We start from the raw sequence: 25123 nt of genomic DNA, 5'->3' as shown, positions 1-25123 counted from the left end.
CACATGCTGGACACCCCCCGCACCCTTGTTTGGCACATAGTAGGGATCCTAGAGGCAGACACATGTTGGACTCCCCCCATCCCACCATTGTTTGGCACATAGTAGGGACCCTAGAGGCAGACACATGCTGGACACCCCCCGCACCCTTGTTTGGCACATAGTAGGGATCCTAGAGGCAGACACATGTTGGACTCCCCCCACCCCACCATTGTTTGGCACATAGTAGGGACCCTAGAGGCAGACATGTTGCCGGACTCCTTTGTTTGGCACACAGTGGGGATCTCACACTATTTTCCATCATCAGTGAATAAAGCAACCAGTTCCTGAAGTGGAGAAAACAGAACAGAAGGATCAGACCCAATGCAGTTTGAGCTCCCGCTGATGGCCTCTTTCAGTTCTCGTTCGGCTGTAGTCCAGGGCTGCGTATCGACAGCTCTGTTACTATCTGTTGCTGTAATGAGAGGCCAGCACCTCTGGCCATGCTTCTCATGATTCACTGGTTCACCCGAGACACCCTGCTTTCTCTGCAGGGCGCATAAATCTTCCCCATTTTTACAAATCCTTCACTAAGTAAACATGATCAAATGGCCTGGCATCTGCACGCATCCTGCCCGGCGCTGAATGCATTCATCCCTTCCGTCCTCCCTCTACTCCTCCCTCCCAGGTGTCTTTAGTAGACACTGCTTACCAGGTACTTTGCACAACTCAGAGAACAGGTGAAAACCGACACTGACTGAGCTTTCCCTTCAAAAACTGCTCACCTCGGGTAGATGGTGTCTGGGCCTGGAGCCCTCCCTTCTCTTCTCTTCCCTTCCTCTCCCTCTCTTTCCCATCCCCTCCTTTCCAGGCACCCCTGGCTTAACACTGGGGATTGCTGCTCCTGACCCAACTCAGAAGCTGGACTGAGTCTGAGAAAGACCCTGGTTTTCAGAAGTGCAGGGAGAATTGTGTAGGTCGACGTCTTTATGCAGGAAGGCAGGTACAGGATAGAACAAGGCCTGTCACTGGACGAGAAGGAAGGATGGCGGGAGGAAAGTTTTAGAAAGGAGGAGCCCGAGTGAGGAGAAGGAGCGGGGAGAACACGGCGGCAGATGTTAAGATTCTTCTCTGAGGATAGTTACAGGTTGATAGGAATATTTCTAAGGGATGGGTGTGTACAGGATTTTGTGCTGTCTAGACGGGCAATTATCTCTTATCAATTGGATCAGAGGTTATTGTGTGGTGTGTTCTTTCATGTGATGACTTCATTGAGTTCAAGAGAGTGTGTGGTGTTGGGATGCTCCAAGCCTGCCACGGGATTGGGATGTGCATGCCTGGCTTGGTACAACCCACCAAGGGACCTGCGAGCGAAGGGAAAGCAGCGTGGCAAGAACAGCTTTCAGAGAGTACTTGGGGGCAGCGTGGAGCCGCTGAGATAAATTAGCGCTGGTTCCTATGGCCTGCCAGAGCTGGAAACTATCGAGAGAGTGACGCCTGGGTACGCACAGAAACCCATCGTTCCACCTTTTCTATATACCACAACAGAAGTGTCCCATGGAAAGTTAGAGACAGAACCCGGACCACTGTGAGGGAGTGGAGTGTCCATGGGTTTCCAGTGTCCTGTGCCTTTTTCTAGAGACAACCCAGGCTGCCTTAAAATGGCAACAGAGAAACCACAGTGGTCTTTGGCCTTTATTCAGTAATCCTGGTATTTTGTCTTTCTGTCTTACAGTGTTACCTCCCAGCGTGCTGTGACAAACACACTGTGTGGCTTTCCAGTTGCTTCTGTGACTTCCTTCTCTCATGCTGGCTGGATCCATCTCGGGTCTGTCCCCAAAGCACCTAATCTGGGCTTCTGTGTAACAACCTCTCCCTTGGACAGACCCTCCCTCCTAACAGACCCAGCCCTCTCTTCTGCCCCCTGTCTGGTCTTCCTGGGACTGGGTTTGGAATCTCCTGGGAGACAGTTCCGTGCGTGCGTGCGTGCGTGCGTGCGTGTGTGTGTGGTGTGTGTGTGGTGTGTGTGTATGTGTATGTGGTGTGTGTGTGGTGTGTGTGTGTGTGTATGTGTGTGTGTGTATGTGTGTGTGTGGTGTGTGTGTGTGGTGTGTGTGTATGTGTGTGTGTGTGTGTGGTGTGTGTGTGGTGTGTGTGTATGTGTGTGTGTGTGGTGTGTGTGTGTGGTGTGTGTGTATGTGTGTGTGTGTGTGTGGTGTGTGTGTGGTGTGTGTGTATGTGTATGTGGTGTGTGTGTGGTGTGTGTGTGTGTATGTGTGTGTGTATGTGTGTGTGTGGTGTGTGTGTATGTGTGTGTGTGTGTGTGGTGTGTGTGTGGTGTGTGTGTATGTGTGTGTGTGTGTGTGGTGTGTGTGTGGTGTGTGTGTATGTGTGTGTGTGGTGTGTGTGTGGTGTGTGTGTATGTGTGTGTGTGTGTGTGTGTGGTGTGTGTGTGTGTGTGTGTGTGCGCGCGCGTGCGAGTGAAGCTGATTCCAGAGAGGCTTAACTTCTGGGACCCAGGATTGAGTAAAAAGAGGCAAAGGAGGAATCGTGCGTGAGTGTAAGCACTCATGTGTCTCCCTGGTCTACGGGCGGAGGGTGACCATCCAATAGCCATGTGACCCTTTCCCTCACCTTCTCACCATGTGCCATCCCACCACGATGGGCTTCGTTGCCTCTGAAACTGAGTCACCACAGATCTCTATCCCTTCCCACTGTCAGGTGTCTTTGTCACAGCAGCTAGAGAGGTGACCAGTGTGCTTTGCTGCCTTACAGACTGCAGACCACCCCACTGGGACCCTCGGGTACCAGGCTTGCCCCCTCCTTTTAACCTCTTCATTGCCTCTGACTATCCTAGCACTACCAAGTGCAGCCAATACGCAGCCCCACCACTCTGTACTAGGGCTCTGCTGGTACCACCTAGGATGCTCTTCTGAATGTCCTCATCCCTCAGACCTGGCTTAGGCACAAGCCCCACCCCCAGGCTCTCCGGAAGTCACCCAGGTAGGGTGAGCTGCACTTGTGAACTGCTGGCTGGCTTGTGTGGCCACAGGCTCCCTCCTTCCAACCCAGCACTAAATGGGTGCCTCAGGAACTTTCTAAACTCCTCTGTGTACCGGAAGCTGGGGTGGTGATCGGCAGGCATGTGGGGTGTGCTCCTCAGGACACTGCTGAATGGCAGGGGAGGCTGCTTGGAGTTCTTGAATTTATAATACCAATTAGACCTACGCTCGCTTTGCCTGGCAGGTAATGAGGGCATGTCTGGGTGTGTCCCCATTCGCTTTGGATGGACCAGGCAGTAGAACTGTTTGTGCAGAATGTTGAAAACTGTGTGGAGATGAATGGCTGTGTGCACACACATAGGTGTTTGTGTGCAGAGTCACATTTACATATACACACAAATATATAAGATATAAAAACAAATACATCAACATATAAACAAATGTATACTTATACATAATTTTTCAGTCACTGGGAGAAATGATCAAATGGAGTGGCCCTCTGCACACCGCTCAGGGGAAGTTACTTCTCTATGCAATGATGCAGTCTCTGACCGACTCCCTCATGCTACATGAGTACATGTGGTGGTGCCCAAGCCCCCAAAGGGAAGGCAGATCCAGGCTTTAACATCAGGTCACACAGTGTGCGTGCATGGCGCTGGGTCATGCTTTGACTACAGGATCTCATGGGTGTTTAAAGCTTTGTGACCTCATTGAGCACATGGGTGTATGTACACACACACACACACACACACACACACACACATAATACACAGATACAGACAGACAGACAGACAGACAGACACAGAGTCCACAAAGACACCATCATCCCTGAAAACACTCCATAATGATTTTAGTGGCAGAAACTTTAGATGGTTGTCTTGTTGGAGGAGGATCTCACCATGGCTGCACTCTCTCCTCCCTTTCCCTCCCCTCTCCATCAGGTTAACAGATGCCTTGGTTCAGTAACTCTTTAATTACTGTGAGTCAGCATTTGTACAAGAAGACCGAGCCTCCTCTGAAGGAGGAAAAAAACCGGCTGCGCGTCAACAAGCAGTGCTGTACACATCCCAATTAGGGTGACTGCTGGAAGGCAGCTGAAGCCCCACCGTGGCTCTGGTTTCTAAGCAACTGCCATTAGAAGTTCTGAACCTCATTGGAGATGGAACATCACCAGGCCTGCCTTGTTAGCGAGCATGATGCACCTCTTCCTGGCTCACCCTCCCTCCCCACCTCTGCTCTTGTCGGTTTTACCACCCATCACAACTCATCACATTTAGAAGCAGAGGGGCTGGCTTTGGGAGGCGGGTGTTGATGAAGCTGTGTGTCCTGGAGGTCAGAGGTCAGAGGCCAAGGTGGAGGGCTCCGGCTCCCAAGATGCTCCTGATGGGAACCACCGCTGATGGGAGCCATCGCTGATGGGGCACGTTAATCCGCGGGACTCATGCCTTTTGTGTTAATCCATTTGATTTCCACAATGAGCTCGTCATACAGAAACTGTCATTTCGGAGACTGCAGAAGTGAAGCCACTTGCCCAGCCTCTCACGACGGGAAGGTGGCAATGCGGAGGTTTTGACTCTGCCTGTCTGAATCCCAGAGCCTCTTGCTCCTCCTCGCCCCATTCCTCTTCCTTTCCTGAACTCCCCTTTCTTCCCCCTCTCCTCTTCCACCTCCTCCTCCTGTTATATATTTATATATTTAAGACCAGCAACTTCATGACTCATGATTTGTACAGTCAGAATAATCCCCATCGCCAAGATCATTAGTGCGCCCTTCATCTCGCACCCCACCCTCCCTTTGATGATGAGGACAGTTAGGATCTAACTGTTCAAGTGTTCAGTACAGCATAGGATCTGGACCACCATATTGCAAAACAGGACAAGGCCAGGCTGCCCAGGCTGAGACATAGACCCCTTCATTAGCATCCTCTTGGGCTCCTGGCCCCTGGCAGCTACCCTCTATCTCTCCCCTTCTATGAATTTGGCGGTCTTCAATTTAGAATCTTTCTTCACCCCGGCACATCCCGCTAATCGTCAGCTTCCAGTCAGGTCCCGGCCGCTGGTGGGGAGAAAAGCTGTGCGGTGTGTGGAAGCAGATTAGCGCTGCATGTGAGCCACACGCATACGGATGCAAACCCCACCCCACAATGGCCACCCTTTCCTGGTGTGCTACAAGGGCTTAATGACTAAATGGGAGGGATGGCTCTCCCAGGACCCACCAGGGTGGGCACTTAAAAATGCATTAAACAGGAAGAGAGTGGCTTTCCCCAGGGCATACAGACAATTTCTGAAGCATCGCTGGTTTATAATTTCGGGACAGACAGCAGAACAAGACACAGAGACCACTGGCCTGGGTTCTTCCTGGCTGACAGTGTGACTGCTGTCTGGAGGCATCCATGTCCTTACAGATCTGCGGTGGCTTTTCTCTAAGTACTGATCATAGAGGGAGAGGTGGGAAGGCCTGGGGCATGATGGGATTGAGAAGGGTGTAGCCAATGGCTTCCTCTACTTAACTCACAACAACCTGACTTTGCCTGTCACTCTTTGTCCTTGCCACAGCTGAATTCCAGGGACCCTAGGCTACGCTACACCTCTTTTCAGGACCAAGGCTAGCTCTTCCTAGTCACCCAGAGCCTGCTGGTTGCTGTCCCTTAATTGTCTGACTTGGATGATGGAGCATCAACTTCTTGTCCCTTCCCTTGGTGATGGTCACCTATCGAGTGCTACCTCGGGCTCTGGCATGGTGCAGGAATGTAGTCAAGTCACCTGGCCTTTCCCTGGGAGCCTGAGAAGGCCTAGGGTGTGTCTCCCACTTCATGGTGCCCCCCATTTCCCAGCCACTGCCTATTATTAACTAGTTCTAAATATTCCAAAAGGAAAAAAAAAAAGAAAAAGAAAAACTTACAGGTGCATCGAGGTAAAGGTAAAAGTGAGCCAGACCTGTACCTGTGTACATGTATGCTCATGCCTTTTTTGGTGTGTGCTTGGGGTATGTGTGTGGATTCACATGTGTGTGGAAGCCAGACATTAGTCATCAGTATTGAGTGTCTTCTTCAGTTTGCAGTTCAGTTTGTGTGTGCATGCATGTGTATGCATGTGTATGTAAGTGTGTGCCTGTGTGTATGTTTGTACATGCCTGTATGTGTGTGTATATGTGTGTGCAGATACCTGTGTATGTGTGCGCAGTGCACATGTGTGTATATGCATATATGTGTAAGTATATGCCTGTGTATGCATGTGTTTGTGTATTTATGTGTACATGTGTGTACATGCCTATGTGTGAGTGTGTATATGCATGAGGGTGTGTATGCTCATGTGTACACACATGCATGTGCGTAAGCGTGTGCCTATGTGTGCATGTGCTTGTATATGTGTGTATGTGTGTGTGTGCACAAGTATGTGTGCTCGCATGTGTGTATGTGTAAATGTGCTTGTGTATGTGTGTATGCATATAAGTGTGCACATGCCTGTATGTATATACTTGCCTGTTTGTGTGCACGTGCATGCATGCACTGTGTGTGTGTGTGTGTGTGTGTGTGTGTGTGTGTGTGTGTGTGTGTGTGTATGTTTGCCTGCATCTGGGTGCCATAGACCATATGTAGAGATGGGAAGACAGCGTGTAGGAGTAGGTTCTCTCCTTTGACCATGAGGCTCCTGGGGATCATCAGGTTCCTGCCAGCAGGTGCCTCCACCCATCTGGCAGGCCCTCTGTTTGTTGGTATGGAGTCTCTCAATGAACCTGGATGCAGTTGTACGTTACAAGCACGCAGCACTGTGCCCAGCTCTGATTTTTACTTTCAAACATGGAATTCTGGGGATCCGAACCCAGGCCCTCTTGTTTGTGTGGCTGGGACTTCCACCTGCAGACTGGGCCATCTCCCAGGTCCCCTCTAAAGCTGTATCTGGTGAACACCCTTATTCCCCGACTTTGTAAGCTCTTGTTCTTGTCTTTCTGTAACTTCCGGGAAAGCACTGCTCACCTGTGCAGCACTGTGGGCCCGGGGCACTGCTTTGTTCGCCCTGTGGTGACATTTACGTTGGAGCAGGCATTGTGACTGATATTCCAGCACACTTGCTTTCCCGCCTGCCCTGACCTCGGGCTTAGGGGATGGTAAAGCCTTCGAGCGGAGCTCATGGGTCCAGGGCTGCTTGGCAGCAAGCGCACATTTGCTGTCTTGGGACAAAGATGAAGATTCAGATTTCTCGACTTATAGCTACGATGTGGCTTTGTTTCACATACTCCTGTGGAAGCCTTTCTTATTTGAAGACTATTGTGTAAGTCGCCTTCTAGTTGGTTTCTTTTCGTCGCACCCATTCACTACGAGGCTATTTTGGCAGCGAACCACGACAGTCGGGTGTGCTGCAGGGCTGTCTGTGCACTTCCTGTAAATTGGACCCCTGAGCCTGGCAGTCAGAATTTCCGGCTCTCAGGCTTGGCTCTGGTACAGCTTTGGGGACCCGGAGGAATCACCAGTCTCCAGGCTACTTGGACTGTCTGGCTTTTCTGGCTTGTGTTTTCATTTTGTTTGTTTTGGTTTTCTTTTTTTCTTTAAACACACACACACACACACACACACACACATACACACACACACATACACACACACACACACAGAGCAGGAAAAAAATGCTTCTCTGAGCGTTCTGGCTTTGTTCTTGTTTTCATGAGAAATTTGGGGAAAATCAAATTCATGGCAGTTTCTAAGGGTCCTCTTAATCCAGGGCTAGGGATCTTTGTGGGCACCTCAAGAAAGGGAGAAACTGTGCTCTCGGTACAAGTTTTTCAGCAAAACGAAGCCAGAAAACCTCAGGGCCGAGCCTTCTGGAAATCCTTGAGGCTGCCTTCCTTATGCAGGTTGCCTGAATGTCTTGGAGGGAAGTATGTAACCTTTGGATTTTAAGAGTTATGGTGGTATGGACCATTAAGATGTTGGCCAAGCAGGACCAGAGTGGTCTTTAAGATCAAGGTGGCGTGTTCTCTACAGTGACACCTTGTGGCCGGGAGAAGCAATGTCGGCGTAGCACCAGCATTGTTTGCCCATGAGCACCAGCATTGTGTTTATTGGAAAGTCTGGAGGGGAAGACGGAGTTCCTAGGGGGAGACACTGGTTATCCTTTGAACGGTTCATAGGGCTGTCTGGAAAAATAAAAGAGCTGGGAACTGGTATTTGTGGTTTGTGCTATGAAAGAAGTGGCCCTTAGGTTACAGATCCGTGTTTTCCTCCGCATGGTGGGCTCATGGGTAAGGAGGCAGGAAATACTCTGGTTACCACCCCATTGATTCAAGCCATCATCTCTGGGAACAGTAATACTACTGGATCAAAGTAATAGCAACAAAAATGTTAACGATGACGACAAGATCCGGCAGGTGCTGCGGAGGCTCTAACCATCTTCTGAGTGCTGGCTGGCGTCATAAAATCGATGTCCTCAGAGCGCCTGCCTATTGTCCTACAAGACACAGCACCCGGGGACCCTGAGCTGTGTGCTCTGTGCTACGGCTCCTCATTTTCCAACCAGACAGGGATGAGACAGCTCAGGGCCACTGGGAAAACAAGAAGGAAGTCTTGGTTGGAGGATGTATAGATCCCTGTGGCAGAGGCATGGGCTGCAGTGATCAGAAGTACTGACTGCAATCACTGTGTGCGATTGCCAGGCAGTGTAAGCCCACAGTCTTAGAGCCAGCCTGACTCCTGGCTCTACATACCCACTTACTGGTTGGTTGAATGTGGGCAGGTCACCCAATTGCTCTGGGCATCACTGTCTTCATCCATAAAATGGGAACAATAATAAAACCTGACCTGCAGGAAGGATGCAGATTAAATGAATGGAAATGTGTGTGCCTGGCATATAGATGTCCGAGCGTTGTGCTGAGGTCTCAGCTGTGTGCTGCTGTGCCTGGCTTTTTATGGGTGAGAGATTTGAACTTAGGTACTTTTGTGCAGCTTGTACTTTACTGACTGAGCCATGCCTAGCCCCCTGCCCTCAGTTTGCTTCTAAGTGGAATAGTAGCTGACCTGGAAAGGGCAGTTAATATTACAGAGGAGACTGAGGAATAGGGATATTTGAAGATCGCCCGGGTTGGCAAAGACGAGCAGGGTGGAGGTGGGGGCTGTGACTGGACTGATCAAGCAGCTGGAGATGGTGGTGGCTGCAGATTGAAATACCCAGTGTCCATCACACTTTAAGGCTGAGTTCCCAGGGCAATGCCATGGGAATGCTGTCCAGGGAGAGTTCCAGGGGCGTGTCCTTAAGGGATGCACTCCACCCCCCTTCCTGCTTTGCAGGGAGCAGTATCCCCCACCACATGCTCTCCCAGGCTCCAAAGCAGTGGGGACAAAAGACCTTGGATTGAGAGTCTGAGACCATGAGCCAAGATAAGCTTTATTTTAAAGAACAAACAAGGCGATGGATGGCGGGGATTTTGTTTTAGACGTGGTAAGGTGATGGACGTGCGGCCATTGCAGGAAATGCTGAGCCCAGAGCGTCACGGTAAGGCTATGTGTGGGTTTGGATAAATGAAGCACCCTGGGTTTATTTATATGACTGACATCTCCATGTGAGTTTGCTGTGTTTTCTTGTTTGTCTTTATAGATAATGCCTTTATACTAAAAAGTTTAGAAAATAAAACCACATGTGATGTTTGTTTAAATAATGTATGTTATTAACATAATTTTCTAAATTAAAGTCACATTACTAACGGTGTATTCGGAACACTCCTTTTAATGAAGATACCCACATCTCTGTGTTTGCACAGAGAGTTACTGCACGCCGCACTCTTAGACACCCCGGTTAACTTTCCTCCTGTTTATATAGTCCAAACAGGTCTTTGGAGTAACCCACCGAGGGCTTGTGATATGGCTCAGTGGGTACAAGAGTTTGCAGCCAAGCTCTGCAATCTGAGTTCGATCCCCAGGACCCACATGGTGGACTGAGAGTGCCGACTCCCAAAAGCTGTCCTCTGACCTTCACATGTGCACCGTGGCATGCATGCCACCTACATGAAACAATCTTAAAAACCTGGGCTTGGGAAACACATTATCTGCTAATGCCAAGCACAACCCAAGTGGGTGAGCCCACGGCTTCACTTCTCCATGGGGGTGTCTGTATGTGCAGAGAGATGCTACTGCGTTTGCATGGAGGACAACCCTGGAGAATGAGTGTCCCACAAGTGTCGCGGGTGAATGCCTGAGTCACAACAGAGATGGAACAAGGGCCACACTGAGGGCCAAGGGGACAGTTAGTTTCACTTTATAAAGTCCAGGTGAGAGGACTCGTGGTTGGCTCTCTGTGGGAGTATGTTTTGGAAGGCCGCAGCGAGGTGTCTACGTCATTTCTTCCCATGCTTGTGAGTTACGCTTTCCCTCAGAAACACAGAGCCACCTCAAACCTCTTCCTGGGAAGCTTCCGTGTCAGAACTGGTCCACGGGGTATAAAGGCCTGGTTGTCTTGCTTGAGGTCAAGGCATTTGTGAGCCATCAGCTCTGGAGAAACCTGTGAGGTCACCTGAAGTACCCCAAATTGCTTCTCAGCTCAGTGTGTCCCTCATACTGCCTTATAGATCCCCTCCCAGGAGCACTTCCCAATGAGCACCCCTTATAGACCCTCCCCTGGGAGCACATCCCAATGAGCACCCATTATAGACCCTGCTCTTGGGGGTACTTCCTAATGAGCACCCCTTACAGACCCTCCCCTGGGAGCACTTCCTAATTAACACCCCTTACAGACCCTGCTCCTGGGAGCACCTCCCAATGAACACCCCTTACAGACCCTGCTCTTGGGGGCACTACCTAATGAGCACCCCTTACAGACCCTCCCCTGGGAACATTTCCCAGTAAGCACCCCTGCTGCAGCAGTTGCTGTGGGAACTGTACTCAGAAATGGGGGTTTAGAGCCAGAGCAGCCGCCATCCAAACAGTGATGGGTGTGTAGCCTAGAAGTGTACAGAGCCCTACACTGGCCCATGGGAGGCAGCTGTATCCACCTCTTTCCTGCTCTCTCACCACACGGATGGTGTTGTACCTGAGACATCGGCGCTGTACATCAAGTTCTGTTTGCCCCATGGAGGACCACATGGTGAGTGCTACGTGCCCCATGGTCCTCCCTCCTGTGCTAGGCAGGCTGATGGGAGCTCTGCAGGTGGGCACCAGAAGCAGAAGGCATGGCTGGATTGGAGGTTGTGATGTGGTACATGGTCTGTGGCTCCCTCCTGTGTGAGGCACCAGATGGACCACTGGACGGACACGCCATCGAGGCTGCTGAAGGCTCGTGGCTGAGTTCCTCCCCAGGCACTAGAACTGGAGCTTGAGTTCAGCTCCCTGGGATGTCCAGACGCGTGCAGAGACTCTTCTACTGCAGGATGTCTCAGTTGCTTTAAGATGCTGCTGTCTGGACACGGAGACGCTCGCCTGTGATCCCACCTACTCCAGAGTCTGAGGCCGGAGGGTGGCAGGTTCAGGGCCAGACTAGGTGACTTAGTGAAACCCTATCTGCCAATAAGAAAGAAAAGGCTGGGGATGTCATCTGGAGGTAGTTACTTAGCATAGAGGGTCCTGAGATTGACACCTCGGTACCACAAAGCAAGTAAGCAACCCTCAGATGGGCCCTAGGCATCTTAGACAGGGGCGGCGTTGGTAGTGCTTCTCAAACATCCTCAGCTACAGAACCTGCTTCCTCAGTGTATTTCGTAGGGTGGGAGCTCTGCTCAACTACACGGGGACACTCTGGGCAAGATGATCTGTTTCCTTATGGTGTTTATTCATTCATTTATCTATTCCCGTGTTGGGGAACACTGTGTGTGGAGGTGCGAGGACAACTTTCTGGAATCAGTTCTCTCTTTTTGCCGTGTGGGTCCTGGGGACCAGGCCTAGGTCACAGGCCTTTACACAAAGGCATCGTCCTAGCCTGTGACCTGTTTTCTTACATAGCCAGAGTGAAATATGTCTATTTAAGTCCCTTGTGTTAAGTTGGAGACCAAAGAGAAATGAGATTATAATACTGATGAAAATGTCGGAAGATTTAAGATCGTCAGTATTTTATCTCCAGATTTCTCTGCTGATTCTAGCAGATCTGGAAAGTCCTGTGGTAAAGGAGGAGTGGAAAGGAGCTCAATCACACATTGGTATGCTTCCCTTCTTTAAGTTTTGGGTAGCCCCACCCCATTTCCCTAAAATCCTAGTAGGAAGTTCAGGGACCAAGGTTACCTCAGCATTGTGTGTGTGCATGTGCAAGCATGTGTGTGATCATGTACATGTGTTTTGTGTAAGTGTTTGTGTGTATGTGTGTGTGTCTATCGAAGAGAAAGACATTTGTGCTTATGTTCTGCAGCATGAGGGACCCCATCTTTGGTGAGGAGGAGGAGGAGGTCTTTGCCTGGCCCGGGAGAAGACAAGGGTGGACTGACACATTGCAGATGACCAGAAAGGGGTCGAACCACAGGCTCTGGCCTCCTGGCTTCCCGGCGTCCAGAGCTTTGGAGGACCAAGAGGAGCAGGTGATTTGCTGGGTTTTTGCCCTGTCCTTTGCAGAAGTCCCTGAGGGATGGCACTGGTTCGATCTGGGGACATCAGAGAAGCGGACTGGCTGATCCAAGTTCATATTGCAGATTGGAGAGAGACTGCTCTTTGTTTCTAAGCTGGTGGAGTGAAGGGTTAGTTGGGGTCCCGCACCACAAGTCATGGCCGCTTGGGGAGGCAGGATGCAGGAAGTCGACGATGCTTACTCCATGCCCCCACCTGGCCAGGAGGGGCCCACTTCTCAGGGTGGGCCTGAGATTAAATACCGTTTTTTTTGGGGGGGAGGAGTGTATGGGAAGAGAAATTCATTGGCTAATCCATCCTCCAGGCCTTTAGTTACTCATTATAATGGAGACCTCTGTTTGAGCCCATGCAACCTGTGGTCATGTCATCTACCTGTGGAGGGGCTTGGGTGTGGCTGATGGCCACAAATCTATGGAGTGCTGTGGCTTGTGACAGGGTCTGGCTTGCCAGGAATCCGGTGAAACGTCTACTGTCCCTTTCAGGGTCCCTGGGGTTTCAAGCTTTTGCTCAACCGGGAATCAGGGTGCCTTCCACGGTCCCGCAGTGGGGTTGTTTTTTTATTTTTTATTTTTTTTGAATCTGGGGATACTTTCATGTTCTCAGGAAGCTCAGCATAAAAACCTCAAAGCTTCCTTTAGCTGCTCCATACCCGTTCCTGTAAATCTCAGGCTTTACCTGCCTTCCATATTCTTCCTTTGATGATCAATCCAGGGAATCAGGTCATTCACCTCCCCCCACCCCCAGTGGCTAGCAGTGGCAGGATTTGAACCCAGTTCCCAAGCCAGCTCACTTTCTGCTACACCAAATGAACCCTCCGAGCCTCCGTCTAAAAATGGCCACCCACACTGCTCCTTCTCTGGGAAAGAATGACGTGGAAACGGCTTTTCCTACAAATCTTTATGCAAAAGTTTCCATAGGAATCTTTATGCGAGGGTTCCAGAGATTTTGGTGTTTGGGTTTTAGGCACACGTGCCTCTGGCCACGGCCTGTTTGAAATGGCAGATGCTGTGAGGGTGGCTTAGCCTTGGGAAAGGAACAAAAACAGATGTTCACTCTCAGCCAAGAGCATAGCGGGGAAGAGCGGGGAGTTTACCCCAGACTCTGGTTGACTGGAGGCATCAGATACACGGACACACAGAGACAGAGGAGGAATAGGCAGGGTGCCTGGGTCGCACAACAAGGATGGTAAGAACTAGCTTGAGCCTGTTTCCCCCAGCATGGGTGTGTGGCCAGGTTTATTAATTCCAAGTCAAGAATGTGGGCCAAATGTTTGTCCTCACAGAACGTACGAGGGACTCATTAATAGCAACTTTGCTGGCTTCGGAGCATGGGGGAGATGTGATTGACAGACATCTTTTTTTGGGGTACGATCCAGAAATTTTAACTAGGCCCACGGCCAGCGCATACACCAACCAGTATACAGATCCAGGGTCTTAAACAGTTCTGGGGCTTTGAGATAAGACCCCAAGTGTTGCAGAAGAAACAGAGGAAGGGGGCTGCGGATGGACGGGCTATGTCCCAGGCGTTGGATGGTAGGATGCAGAAGCTAGAGGCAGCACTAAGCAGATGCCCGAGTCTGCCGATAATTTTCCAATTGTTTAAATTCACTGACTGCGATCCAGTCTCATCCAAACCCCAATTCAAATCACTAAGATGTTATTGTAGATGCCACAGTTTAGGTACAGATGTTAAATTAAAACCTGTGCTGTGATGTCATCTGTGGCGAATGGCTGGAAACCAAGTCTGTGCTCAAAGGAAAACAGCATCGTGATCCATTAGTGATGTCTGTCATGGGCTCGAGGTAAGGGTGTGTGTGCCACACATCTGTAATCGGTGCTTAATTTTTTTTCAGTTGGATGATGAATTTTATATCGTATTTGGGGAGTGGGGGTGGGGAGGTGGGTCAGTTGGAGAGATCAACCAGTGAGTAAAATGAAGACGGGGTTGACTCTTTGGCCCACATGGGACTCAGGGGATGGGAGGCAGAGACAGGGACACCCCTGAGGGTTCATTGAGAAAACCTGTCACAGGAGAATAAGGCTGGGAGGAACAGCAGAGCAGGACACCAGGCACCTTCCTTTAGCCTCTGCGTTTGGGTGTGTCCCCACTCACAAATGTGCATATACAGTACATGCACGCGCGCGCGCATGCGCGCACATACACACACACACACACACACACACTCACGAGCTCGAGCAAGGGAGAGTCACCTCACTCTACCTATGGATCCAGACACAAATAATACTCTCCCGAGTGAACATCAATAACATTATCAAACACTATTAACTTATACTTATAAAATAGCCCGAGAAACGGCTGGGATGCTAAAAGGGCCACGTTTCCTCTTGACTTTATGAGGTAGGAAACCATTTCATTCAGGTGAGCTGACCTCCTAAGGAGGATGTGTTCTAAGAGCACACGTACAGGGAACCAAGGCCGTGGCAGCCTCATGGAAATCCAAGTGGCAAAGTTCAGAAAGGGTGGGGGCAGGGTTCTAGAAGGTGGCCCCTGGGGGTGTGGTCTCTTGGCTGAGCATTGCCACGGTGCAAGGACTGGCCTCTCCTCCCCAGCCCCTCCCCCCCTCCCCTCCCTCTTCTCTTCTGTGTGTTCTTTGCCCTCTAATTCTTCCTAATTCATCTCTCTGTTTCTTCTCTGTGTTGGGTGTCTGCTCACTGCAGTAAGCGTTCTCTTTCAGCTTCACCATGGTACCTCTGCCCTCTCCACCCCGTCCCACCCCTCCCCCTCCTCACTTTTATTTATTTAATAGCCTGGCCCCTTCCTGTCCCACTGCTAGCTGCCTGACCGTTGACACATTTTCTGTTGTACCTTCCCCAGGCGAGACTGATGTGTGCAATCATCCTTGGGTCTTAGTTCACGGCTCCAAAGCCTTCTTGGGGGTCAGGCGTGTAGTTGCAATAGATAGAAAAAAGGTTTTTTCCAGTCTTTTGCAGTGAGCCTCTGCTGATACTGCCCATGGTGAGTGCAGTCACTATTCCCTGTTAATCTGGGCTAGGCTGGGGCTTGCTTTGTCTACAGGATATCGCAAAAAGTGATGTTTTTGCCACTTCCACAAAACAAATCTCGGGGTCTTTCTCAGGACCTCCCTTACCACTAGGAGCCCAGGTTAACCTTGAGAATGAGAGAGCATAGTTGTACAGACAACTCTAGGGCACAGTGTGGAAGGATCACTGTCAGTGAAACTCTGATGGCCAGTGAGCTGAGGCAGGCTTAGAAGGTGGGACATCCAGCAGGGAGAGGAACTCTGGGAAAGAGTCAAGTGTGGGGAGATTCACCACCTGGACTCAGAGGAAGTCCACCTGAGGAGAGGTAGCTAGCCACGTGACAGACATAAAATAGTATAAACAGAATAAGTAAGTTACGAGCTGGTGGGAACAAACCTAACTTATGACCTAGGCATTTTTAAATAAAGATTATGTCTCCAAGTCATTATTTGGGAACTGGAGTGCAAGCTGAAAACCCCGGGCTGACACACAGTGATCTGACCAAGGCCATCCTTGGCCTGCCTGTATCTACATGACCTCTGAACATGGTCAGCAAAGCCACCCACCCAATCCTCCACTAATTACAGACACACGAGGGAGTCCAGGGAGATCAGAGGTGATCCAGTTTGCATTAACTGCCAACCTGACACACACAGAGTTATCTGAGAGGAAAGCCTTGATGGAGGGATAGCCTAGCTCACTTGGCCTGTGGGCCTATCTGTGAGAGGTTGCCTTGATTGCTAATTGAGGTATGAGGGCCAGCCCACCGTGGGTGACGCCATCCCTAAGTAGGCAGTCCTGGTTTGCATAAAAATTTAATTATTACTATTAGCAAGAAGAGAAAGCTAATTTATTATTTATTTTATTTATTATTAGAAAGAAGAGAAATCATGAACTCACGGGGGAACAAGCAGGGGCGTTCTATGGCTCCTCCCTGGAGTTCTCATTTCCTGCAATGATGTACTGGGACCTGGAGGTCTGAGCCGGATAAACTCTCCCCTCCTGCGGTGGTTTTAATGTGCTTGCCTAGGGCATGGAACTATTAGTAGGTGTGGCCCTGTTAGAGTGGGTGTGACCTAGTTGGAGGAGGTGTGGCCGTATTGGAGGGAGTGTGGCACTGTGGGCTTAGGCTTTGAGACCTCCCTTCTAGCTTCCTGGAAGCCAGTCTTCTAGTGCTCTTAGGAACAAGAGGTTGAAAGAACTCTCAGTTCCTCCAGTGCCATGCCTGCTTGCCTGGACAGTGCATACTTCCCACCATAATGATAGTGGACAGAACCTCTGACCCTGTAAGCCAGCCCCAATTAAATGTTGTCCTTTATAAGAGTTGCCTTGGTCATGGTCTGTTCACAGCATGGAACCCTAACTAAGACACTTCCCAAGCTCTGTTGGACAGAACATGTCGTCATGACAACAGAATGAAACTAGGGTACCAGGCTAACCATGGGCTCACAGTTCTGTCAAACAGATTGTGCTGGTGAATCTTGGTTGCTGACAGGACTGAGGGGTGCCTGGGACATGAGTAAATCACACCTTTGGGTTTATATGTGATGGCGTTTCCAGAGTGGATCAGATCAGAGCTAGGGCTCCCTTCATGTGGCCAGCTCCTCTTGGCTGAGGACCCAGGTAATAAAAGAGGAGAAATCCCAAAGTGCAGGCAATCAAGAACCCATTGTGTGGGTGTACCTGTGTGTCTGTGATGTGTGTGTATGTTGTGTTTGTATCGTGTGGTGTGTCTGTGTGTATCATGAGTGTATGACATGTCTATATATGACATGTATATATGTGTATAATATCTATGGTGTGTATGGTCTGTATCTGCATATACATGTGTGTGCATATATGGGTATGGTACACACATGTATGGTGTGCATGTATGTACATGTGCATGTATGTGTGTATGGTGAATTGTATGTGCATATGTATGCCTGTGCATTGTGTATTTATAGTATGTATATATGATATGTGTATTGTATATATGGTAAGTGTGAATGGTGTGTTTATGGTGTGTATATTGTGCATATGGTGTGTGTATTGTGTATATGGTGTGTGTGTTGTGTATATTTTATGTGTATTATGTATATGGTGTATGTGTTTATGGTGTGTGTATTGTGCATATGGTGTATGTGTTTATGGTATGTACAGTGTATATGTGGTGTGTGTATGGTATGTATATGCTTGTGTGTATATGGTGTGTGTATGGTATATATGTTGTGTGTATTATATATATGGTGTGTGTTTGGTATGTATGCATATGTGTATCATTTTACTAGCATGTTAATCTTCTTCCTTAGTGTTAACTATGTCATCAGGGTGAATAAGAAAATCCATCCCATGAATCCTTGCTTGGGACCACAACACGGACATGACAGGCTAAGAGCCTCTACATCGTAACAGACAGATAGGTCTTCAGGCACACAGGTACTGCCTTTCTCTTTGGCTCCCACATCCAAACTGTCACCCAGTATGGTGGCTTTGACTGGGAGTCTGTCCTCTTCCTCTCAAGCATCACCATGAGCGGTGTAATTGTTTTGTTAAAGTTGGGCCACCCCTTCTTGCTCAGAACCCTCCCTCGGCTTTCCCGGTTGTTTCTGTATGGCCCCCAAGGCTTACTGACATTTCTGCTCCATCTCTCCTCTCTCTCAGCCTATCTCACCCTGCGGCTCCACACAGGCCTCTCTGACACTGCAGCGTGCCCAGCATGTCCTGACTTCATCGCCCCCTCAACCCATGCTCCGAAATACCCCAGCTGCTCCCCTTCATGTGAACGACTCGCTCTCTCCTTCAGGCTTCAGGCCTAGGACCTCTCTGTATAAATTATTACAAACCTTACACACACACACACACGCATGCACGCACACACACACACAATCACAGTCACGGAGACATGCAGACACACAGAGACACACATTCACATACACACACATACATGCACTCACACACACACACACACACACCCCTCCCCTCCATCTCCTAGGCTAGGCACACCACCTTGGTTTGTTTATCTCCAGCCCTCAGGCTCTGTTTGCTGGCTGACGAGTGACTTCATCCCGTTAACCTCGAGTTCTGTGCATCTGCTTTATCTCTAGCACAGAGGTCACTGCTTGCGGTACACCCGGCGGGACCTCATGCTCAGTATTTAAAATAACGAATGAACTCAGAGCATGAGAGTTCATTTTCATGGTCGGATGGCCTGGACTTAGGATGGCCTTGTCTGTGAGGCGGTTTAACTGAGGGGGACACTTCTTTCACAGTGGGTGGTGCTGTTCCCACTGCATGGGGTGGAGTCTGGAACTGAACAGGAAGGAGGAAGGGATGGAGCTGGAGGTGGAGCAGCCTCCCTCCCTCCCGCTGTCCCCTCCCCCCACCTCCTGGCACAGCTGCTGGCACGCCCACCTTGACACAATGGGCAGCAGCTGCGTGAGGTGACTGGTCACGGTCACATGGATCTACAGTGTGAGCAGGACTATTCAGTTTATGAACAAGGACACTAAAAAGGGGCAGGAGGAAGAGTCCAGGGTCCCAAATGCCCTTCGAGGACACAGTTCTAAACCTCTAACAACCCGAGTATCTCTGTGCAGTCCCCACCTCTGTAAGGTTCCACTATTCCAGAAAGCACAACACAGGACACCAAGAGCACATGGGCCCTGGAGGATCCTTGACCCAACCCACAGCACAGAAGTATTTACCCTCAACTATATACATACATACTTGTGTGTGTGTGTGTGTGTGTGTATATGTATATATATGTGTGTGTGTATATATACATATATATGTATATGTAACATGCATACATATACTATACATATATACATATATTGTATTATATGTGGGTGCATATGTATAATGTATATGTGTGTATATATTTGGTCTCAAACCTACCTTAGGCTTAGCTATTTCTAACTGCCTTGCTTCTGCTGTGTACCAAATGCCATTTGGAAAGACAGCATGTGAGATCTCCTAAATATGTGTGTGTTCTCTGCCCTCTGGGTCTCCCATGGGGCAGCGGGGCTGGGAACCCAACACCATTTACACCATTTACAGGTGCCTGAGCTGCCTTCTGGTTAGATCATGGCTTCGGGTGAAGGTCTCTGTAATGGGCATGTTTGCTTTCTCCAAGGCTCATGCATCAAACGAGTGTCAGTGCAGGAAAATGCACCATCGTTCCCGGGATGGCTCAAGAGTCGGGCCCACAAGGAGGCTCCACGTGTCACCTGTGCTAGCAGAGAGCCTGCACCTTGGCAACGCAGGTTGCTCCTCCACACCAAACATCTGGAGGAACGGGCGAGGAGAAGGCATTTGGGTTATTCTGTTTCGGCATCATGTTAAATTGGCCATGGAGTCAGGGATGGTGTGACTGAATTATAAAAGACTGGAGCATTAGATAAAAATCCAGGGGAGTGCGACATTGGAGGGAGGTGATACGGATTGAAAGAGACGGCGTCTCTTCTGCGAACAATTCACCTCACTTAGTACTATGGATGGACTCCTGTGTGATGTGCATGTGTGTTCCTCTGTGTGTGCACTCCCGTGTTCTAACTTTCTACAGGGCAGCCTTCCCTGGAAGCCAGAGCGATTCCTTCTGAAGGGGGAATTCCTTAGCTGTCAGCAGGCTCCTGCCATCGTGGCTGTGTGGAGAATCTCCATGCTGTGTCTCAGTTTCGTGCTTGTGGCCCGTCTGTGTGTCCCTGCCTTCCTGTCCTTTTTACGTTCATTGTCAGGCAGGCAGGCTGATCCTGTCTGTACAATGAGGATGTTAAATTCTAGCTTATTCCGGATCTCTGGGAAGTGGGACCAATGACAGACTCCCTCAGCCACCTGAAGGATGTCAGAAAGCCACCGCATCTCCTGTCCATGGGGCCTCCCCAGCCTCCTGAGCTGGTGGCATCTCCAGCCCTGTGTCTTCCTCGAGGTTTACCTCAGAGGTGTGCCAGTGAGTGGTGCCGTGGGCAGGGAAGGAGGCAGAGAAGCCCTGATTCACTTCCCGATTTCCATCCCATAAATATGTCATCATGGCTGACGGGGTAATATGGCGTCAAGTAGACTCAGAGCTGGGAGGGCATTTGCTTCAACGCTCTTTGTATTCATTGTTTTTCTGTGGCTGTGATGGGATGCCTCACCTAAAACCAGCTTAGGAGGGGAAGGGTTTATTGAGGCTGACACTGCAGTAGGAATGCAGTCGTTCATGGTGGGGGAGGTGGGGCTGCAGACGCACAGGCCCAGCCTGGCTGTCAGGACTCAGAGAGAACAGGACGTGTGGTGGACGAACCTCAAGGCTGGATCCTGATGCCCTGCCTTCTCCAGGGAGGCTCTGCCTTCTAGAGGTCCCATCGACCCCTGAAATGACGCCACCCACTGGGGACCACCCTGAACATTTCTTATGCAAGCTGTGATGTGTCACGAAGCCTCTTGTGTGCGTGGGTTTCTGACCGTTCTCCCTTTCCTTATAAGGACCCAGACATTTGACTGTATTTACCCTCAGCTACCGTTTAGTGGCTCTTGTTACAAACAAAGTCATGTGGGGCTTTGGGACTGGAACTTCCTCCCAGGCATGGCCAGGAGGGGTGAGGAGACACTGGAAACCTGGCTGGTGCATGTTAGTGCATGAAGCATGTGTGATTCTGCTGGGAACCATGGACTCTAAGCTGTTCATTGCTCTTCCCTGTCTCTCTTGTAGAAGGTTCTAGTTTGCTCTGTGGCTGCAGTGAAGTACTCATCAAAAGCAACTTGGGGGAGAAAAGGGTTTCTCTGGTTTACACCTCCATCCAGGACATAGACCATCCTTTGGGGAAGTCAAGGCAAGGGTTTGAAGTAGCTGATCACATGACATCCGCAGCCATGAGCAGAGAGAAATGAATGCCCCAGGGCCCTGACCGGGGAGTAATGCTGCACACAGAGTTTCAACTGTCGACCTAACACTGTGTATTGAGGCCCGGGAAGAGGGTCTCAACAAAGAAGTGTCTGAATTGGGTCAGCCTGTGGCCATGACTATGAAGGGTTTCTTCTTCAGAGGGTTAATCAGGGTGGAAGAATACGATTCAAACAATATTAAGTATTTTGGGTTAAACAAAACCTTATTGAAATCACTTCCATCTGTCCCCTCTCTAGTATGGATTTGGCACAACTTAGAGGTTACATCATGGCCAGGCCTCAGGGGAGTAGACAGGCCACCTCTCACACGGAGAGGGCCTATTGCTCTCGGGGTTGTATCTTGGCCCCTTGCTTAACCCTGTTACCCATCCTCCTGTCCTAGCTCTCATCCTTGACAAAGGCTCTCGCCCATCATTCTGTGGCACTGGACAGAGGCCTGGAGGGAAAGCGTCTAAGGGACGCTCTGATCCCCAGTGTTCTTTCCCTGGCATGCCGCCTCATGTGTGTTTCATGCTAAATCTTCCAATGGAGGTCTATGGAGAGAATTGCCCCTGCCCCTGTCCCCAGCCCAACTGGCATTGTCTGCGGCTCACGAGTCATCCCCTCACAAGGGCTCACTCACCGGCTTCGGATGAGATCCTTTTTGAGGTTTACTATCTCCTTGTCCATAGACTTGGTGCTCTTCACCGTCTTGTCTGAGGCCTGAAGACAGGAGAGGAGAGGGAAGGGGACATTAGTACAGGTGAAGCTGGGTTAACAGAGTCCCCCATACCTGGCGAGAATCGATTGACACAGAGTGAAGATCTGCTCCAGTTCATGGTTTGGGAGGCTCTGGGGTGTTGCTGTTTGGCCCTGTCTTGCTTTGGATCTGTGCCAGGGTTGGGGTGTGTGTGTGGTATAGCAGGATGGCCTTCTTCTAAAGCTTGTGGGAAACACATGGTGAAAACCTTTCAGAAGGACTGTTCATGCCCTTAGACCCAACATCTGTGGGTAAGCATCCTGCAAGAGAATATCCCTGACAGGGATGCTGAGGCTCCCTGGCAAGACCGCTCAGTTGCTTGTGAGGACAAATGCCTGCCTATGATACAAGAGAAGACAGACTAAACAATCTTGATGCATCTGGACCGTGGAAGGAATAGTATATAGCCATGAAAAGTGACGAATGTCCAACACAGTGATACAAATACCTTTATTGAAATAGGGGGATATTTTGCATATATGAATGGGGAGGCTATGTTAGGATGCACTGATTATAATGTGATTTTTGGTTTCAGTTTTAGAAAAATAAAATTATACTTTTCAAAGATAGGGAAGGACAGGGCCCCTTGTTATAGAGTATTCTCTCTGGCTATGGCTGTGACTGTGGTGGGGTATTTTTTTTTTCTTAGCTGATGTGGCTTGGATATCATAGGTGTGAGTTAGCTACAACATCAACACAGAGAAAAGCTTTTTTTCCCCCTCCCTCCCCTCTCTTCCGAGAAAAGCTTTAAAAAACAAATGGCCACATGGGTGCTGGAGCGACCGCTCAGTGGTTGCGTGCCCTCTTCTGGTCTCTACCGGCACTGCATGCAGGTGGGACATACTAACCCATGACACCGCACATACATATACATATATATACTGTGTGTGTGGTGTGTGTGTATGCAGTGTGGGTAGCATGTATATGCAGTGTGTGATGTGTGTGTATATGTGTCTCTGTATATATCTATGTACATGCATGTGTATATGTGGTATATATGTCTGTGTGTTTGTATGTGTGTATGACTGTGTGACTATGATGTTTATGTATGTATGTGTGATGTGTGTGGTATGTATGTGTGTTGTCTCTATGTGTGTGCATGTGTGTGTAGTATGTATGTCTGTGTGTTTGTGTGTGATGTGTTTATGTGTCTGTGGATGTGTATTTGTGTCTGATGTGTGTAGCCTGTGTGAGTGTTTGTGAATATATATGATGTGTATGCATGTATATGGTGTGTGTGTGTGTGTGTGTGTGTGTGGTGTGTATTTTGTTTAGGTTCTGGGATCCAACACGGTCCTCATGCCTGCAAGCTAAGTGCTTACCTCAGTGAGCCGTCAACCCAGCTCTGACAGGTAAACCTTCAGAGTGTGGGGGACCCTAGGAACCAAACCATAATGGTGTCCAACTTTCAAGTATATCTTCAAATTTTTACTTTATTCTTAAATTATGTGCACATGTGTCAATCTGTGCAGGTGAGTGTGGGTGCCCACGGAGGCCAGAAAGAAGTGGGTGTTGGGTCTTCTAGAGTTAGTTACAGGAGGAGTTGTGAGCCAAGCGGTGTGGATGCCGGCTGAATCTGGGTTCTGTGGGAGAGAAACAACACTCTTAGCCACGTGCAGAGTCATCCATCTGGCCCTGTATTATTTCCGTGGGTGACAAAGGAAAATGCCTGTGTATCGGGGCTCTATGTCACCACACTGGAGAGCGTCTGTATTGCTGTTAGAGGATTTACGACCCTGTCATCAGCCTGAAACACCTAGGGGACAAGATATGCCTTTTGGCTGTGCAACTCGGTTGGCCTCGGAGCAGGTCCTCAGGAAACCACTCCCACTGTTTTTCCCATGACAGTCACAAGCCAGCAGTGATGATCAGGTGGAAGAGGGAGTCCTGGTTCTCGAGGCACACGTGAGTTTTGTTTGCTATGAACAGAATGAGCTCACCAAGCATCACAGAATTACCCTTTTAAAGGGAAGTCTTGCATCTCTCAAGCTCGAGACTCTCTTGTATCCACCTCCCAGGTGCAGTCACCACCCCCGGGGGCTCCAAAATCACTTCTTTTAAAACTCTTACAGAGATCAGGTAGCATATGTGTGAACAACCTCAGAAATGCTGTCCCAGCCCACGGGGCAGCATGGATGGCCACCGTGAGGTGGCCACGGGCTGGGTTGTAGCTCTGTGGCGGAGCGCTTGCCTGGCAGCTGCAGGAACAGCAGCCATACCGTCAAGAGCAGCAAATGAGACCGCAGTGGAGCCACACGGTGACATCGCAGGGATGCTGGAGCCTGCACACACGAGGTCTGCCACTATGTAAGACTGCACTAGGGGCTGGCTCAGTGGTTCGAGGGCTTGCTGTGCAAGCTTAGGACCTGAGTTCAGATCCCTCAGAACCCACATAATAGTCAGATAGGCACGGTGACCCACCTTTATTTCCAGCCTAGGGAGGGTGGAGGTGCGGGATCACCAGAGCAAGCTGTCTGGCAAGGTCAGCCATATTCAGTGAGCTCTGGGTTTGACTGACTGAGAGGCCCTGTCTTATTGAATAAGGCGGAGGCCCCATGGAGCATCAGCCTTGGGGCTGCCACATGCGCACACACCCATGTGTGTGTGCTCCCAATACACAAGTGACTACACAGGTGCAAACAGGAATACACACACACACACACACACACACACACACACACACATACCATTACCTGGGTGTATTTACCATGCATACACAAAAGAATAAAAATAAGATTAAAGACTATGGTGGACGTTAACGACGCGGGCATGGGGCGCTTGCCTGTGGTCCTGGCCCTCTGTGTTATTGGCTCCAGTGTTTGATGTCCTTAGTTTTTATGGTGTTGAGAGTGCAGTTCTCTTATTGTGTATACCTCATTTGCTCTGAGCCAGGCTGCTGTGTTGTGTGGGCGGCAGCCTTGGGTGGTCTTGTCTCTCTTTTCTGATGGATTGAATCACAGGTGGGCGGCGGGCTGGACCACCTAGGTTTGTGTGAGCTCGTCCA

At 49.7% G+C, this 25123-nt stretch overlaps 1 protein-coding gene across 2 annotated transcripts in view; it reads right to left on the bottom strand.

The window, feature by feature from the left end:
* Ccdc60 (coiled-coil domain containing 60) overlaps positions 1–25123 on the bottom strand; it is a 165685-nt gene that overhangs the window by 73597 nt on the left and 66965 nt on the right. For both annotated transcript variants that reach the window (XM_006249464.4, NM_001034945.2), the window contains exon 2: positions 22003–22082. In XM_006249464.4, the coding sequence (XP_006249526.1) occupies positions 22003–22082 (80 nt within the window). The remainder of the gene's footprint in view (positions 1–22002; positions 22083–25123) is intronic.

The sequence above is a fragment of the Rattus norvegicus genome, chromosome 12 (genome assembly GCF_036323735.1).
Source record: "Rattus norvegicus strain BN/NHsdMcwi chromosome 12, GRCr8, whole genome shotgun sequence".
NCBI lineage: Eukaryota > Metazoa > Chordata > Mammalia > Rodentia > Muridae > Rattus > Rattus norvegicus.
Note: the sequence above shows the minus strand (reverse complement) of the source record. Positions and strands in the feature narration are given on the sequence as shown.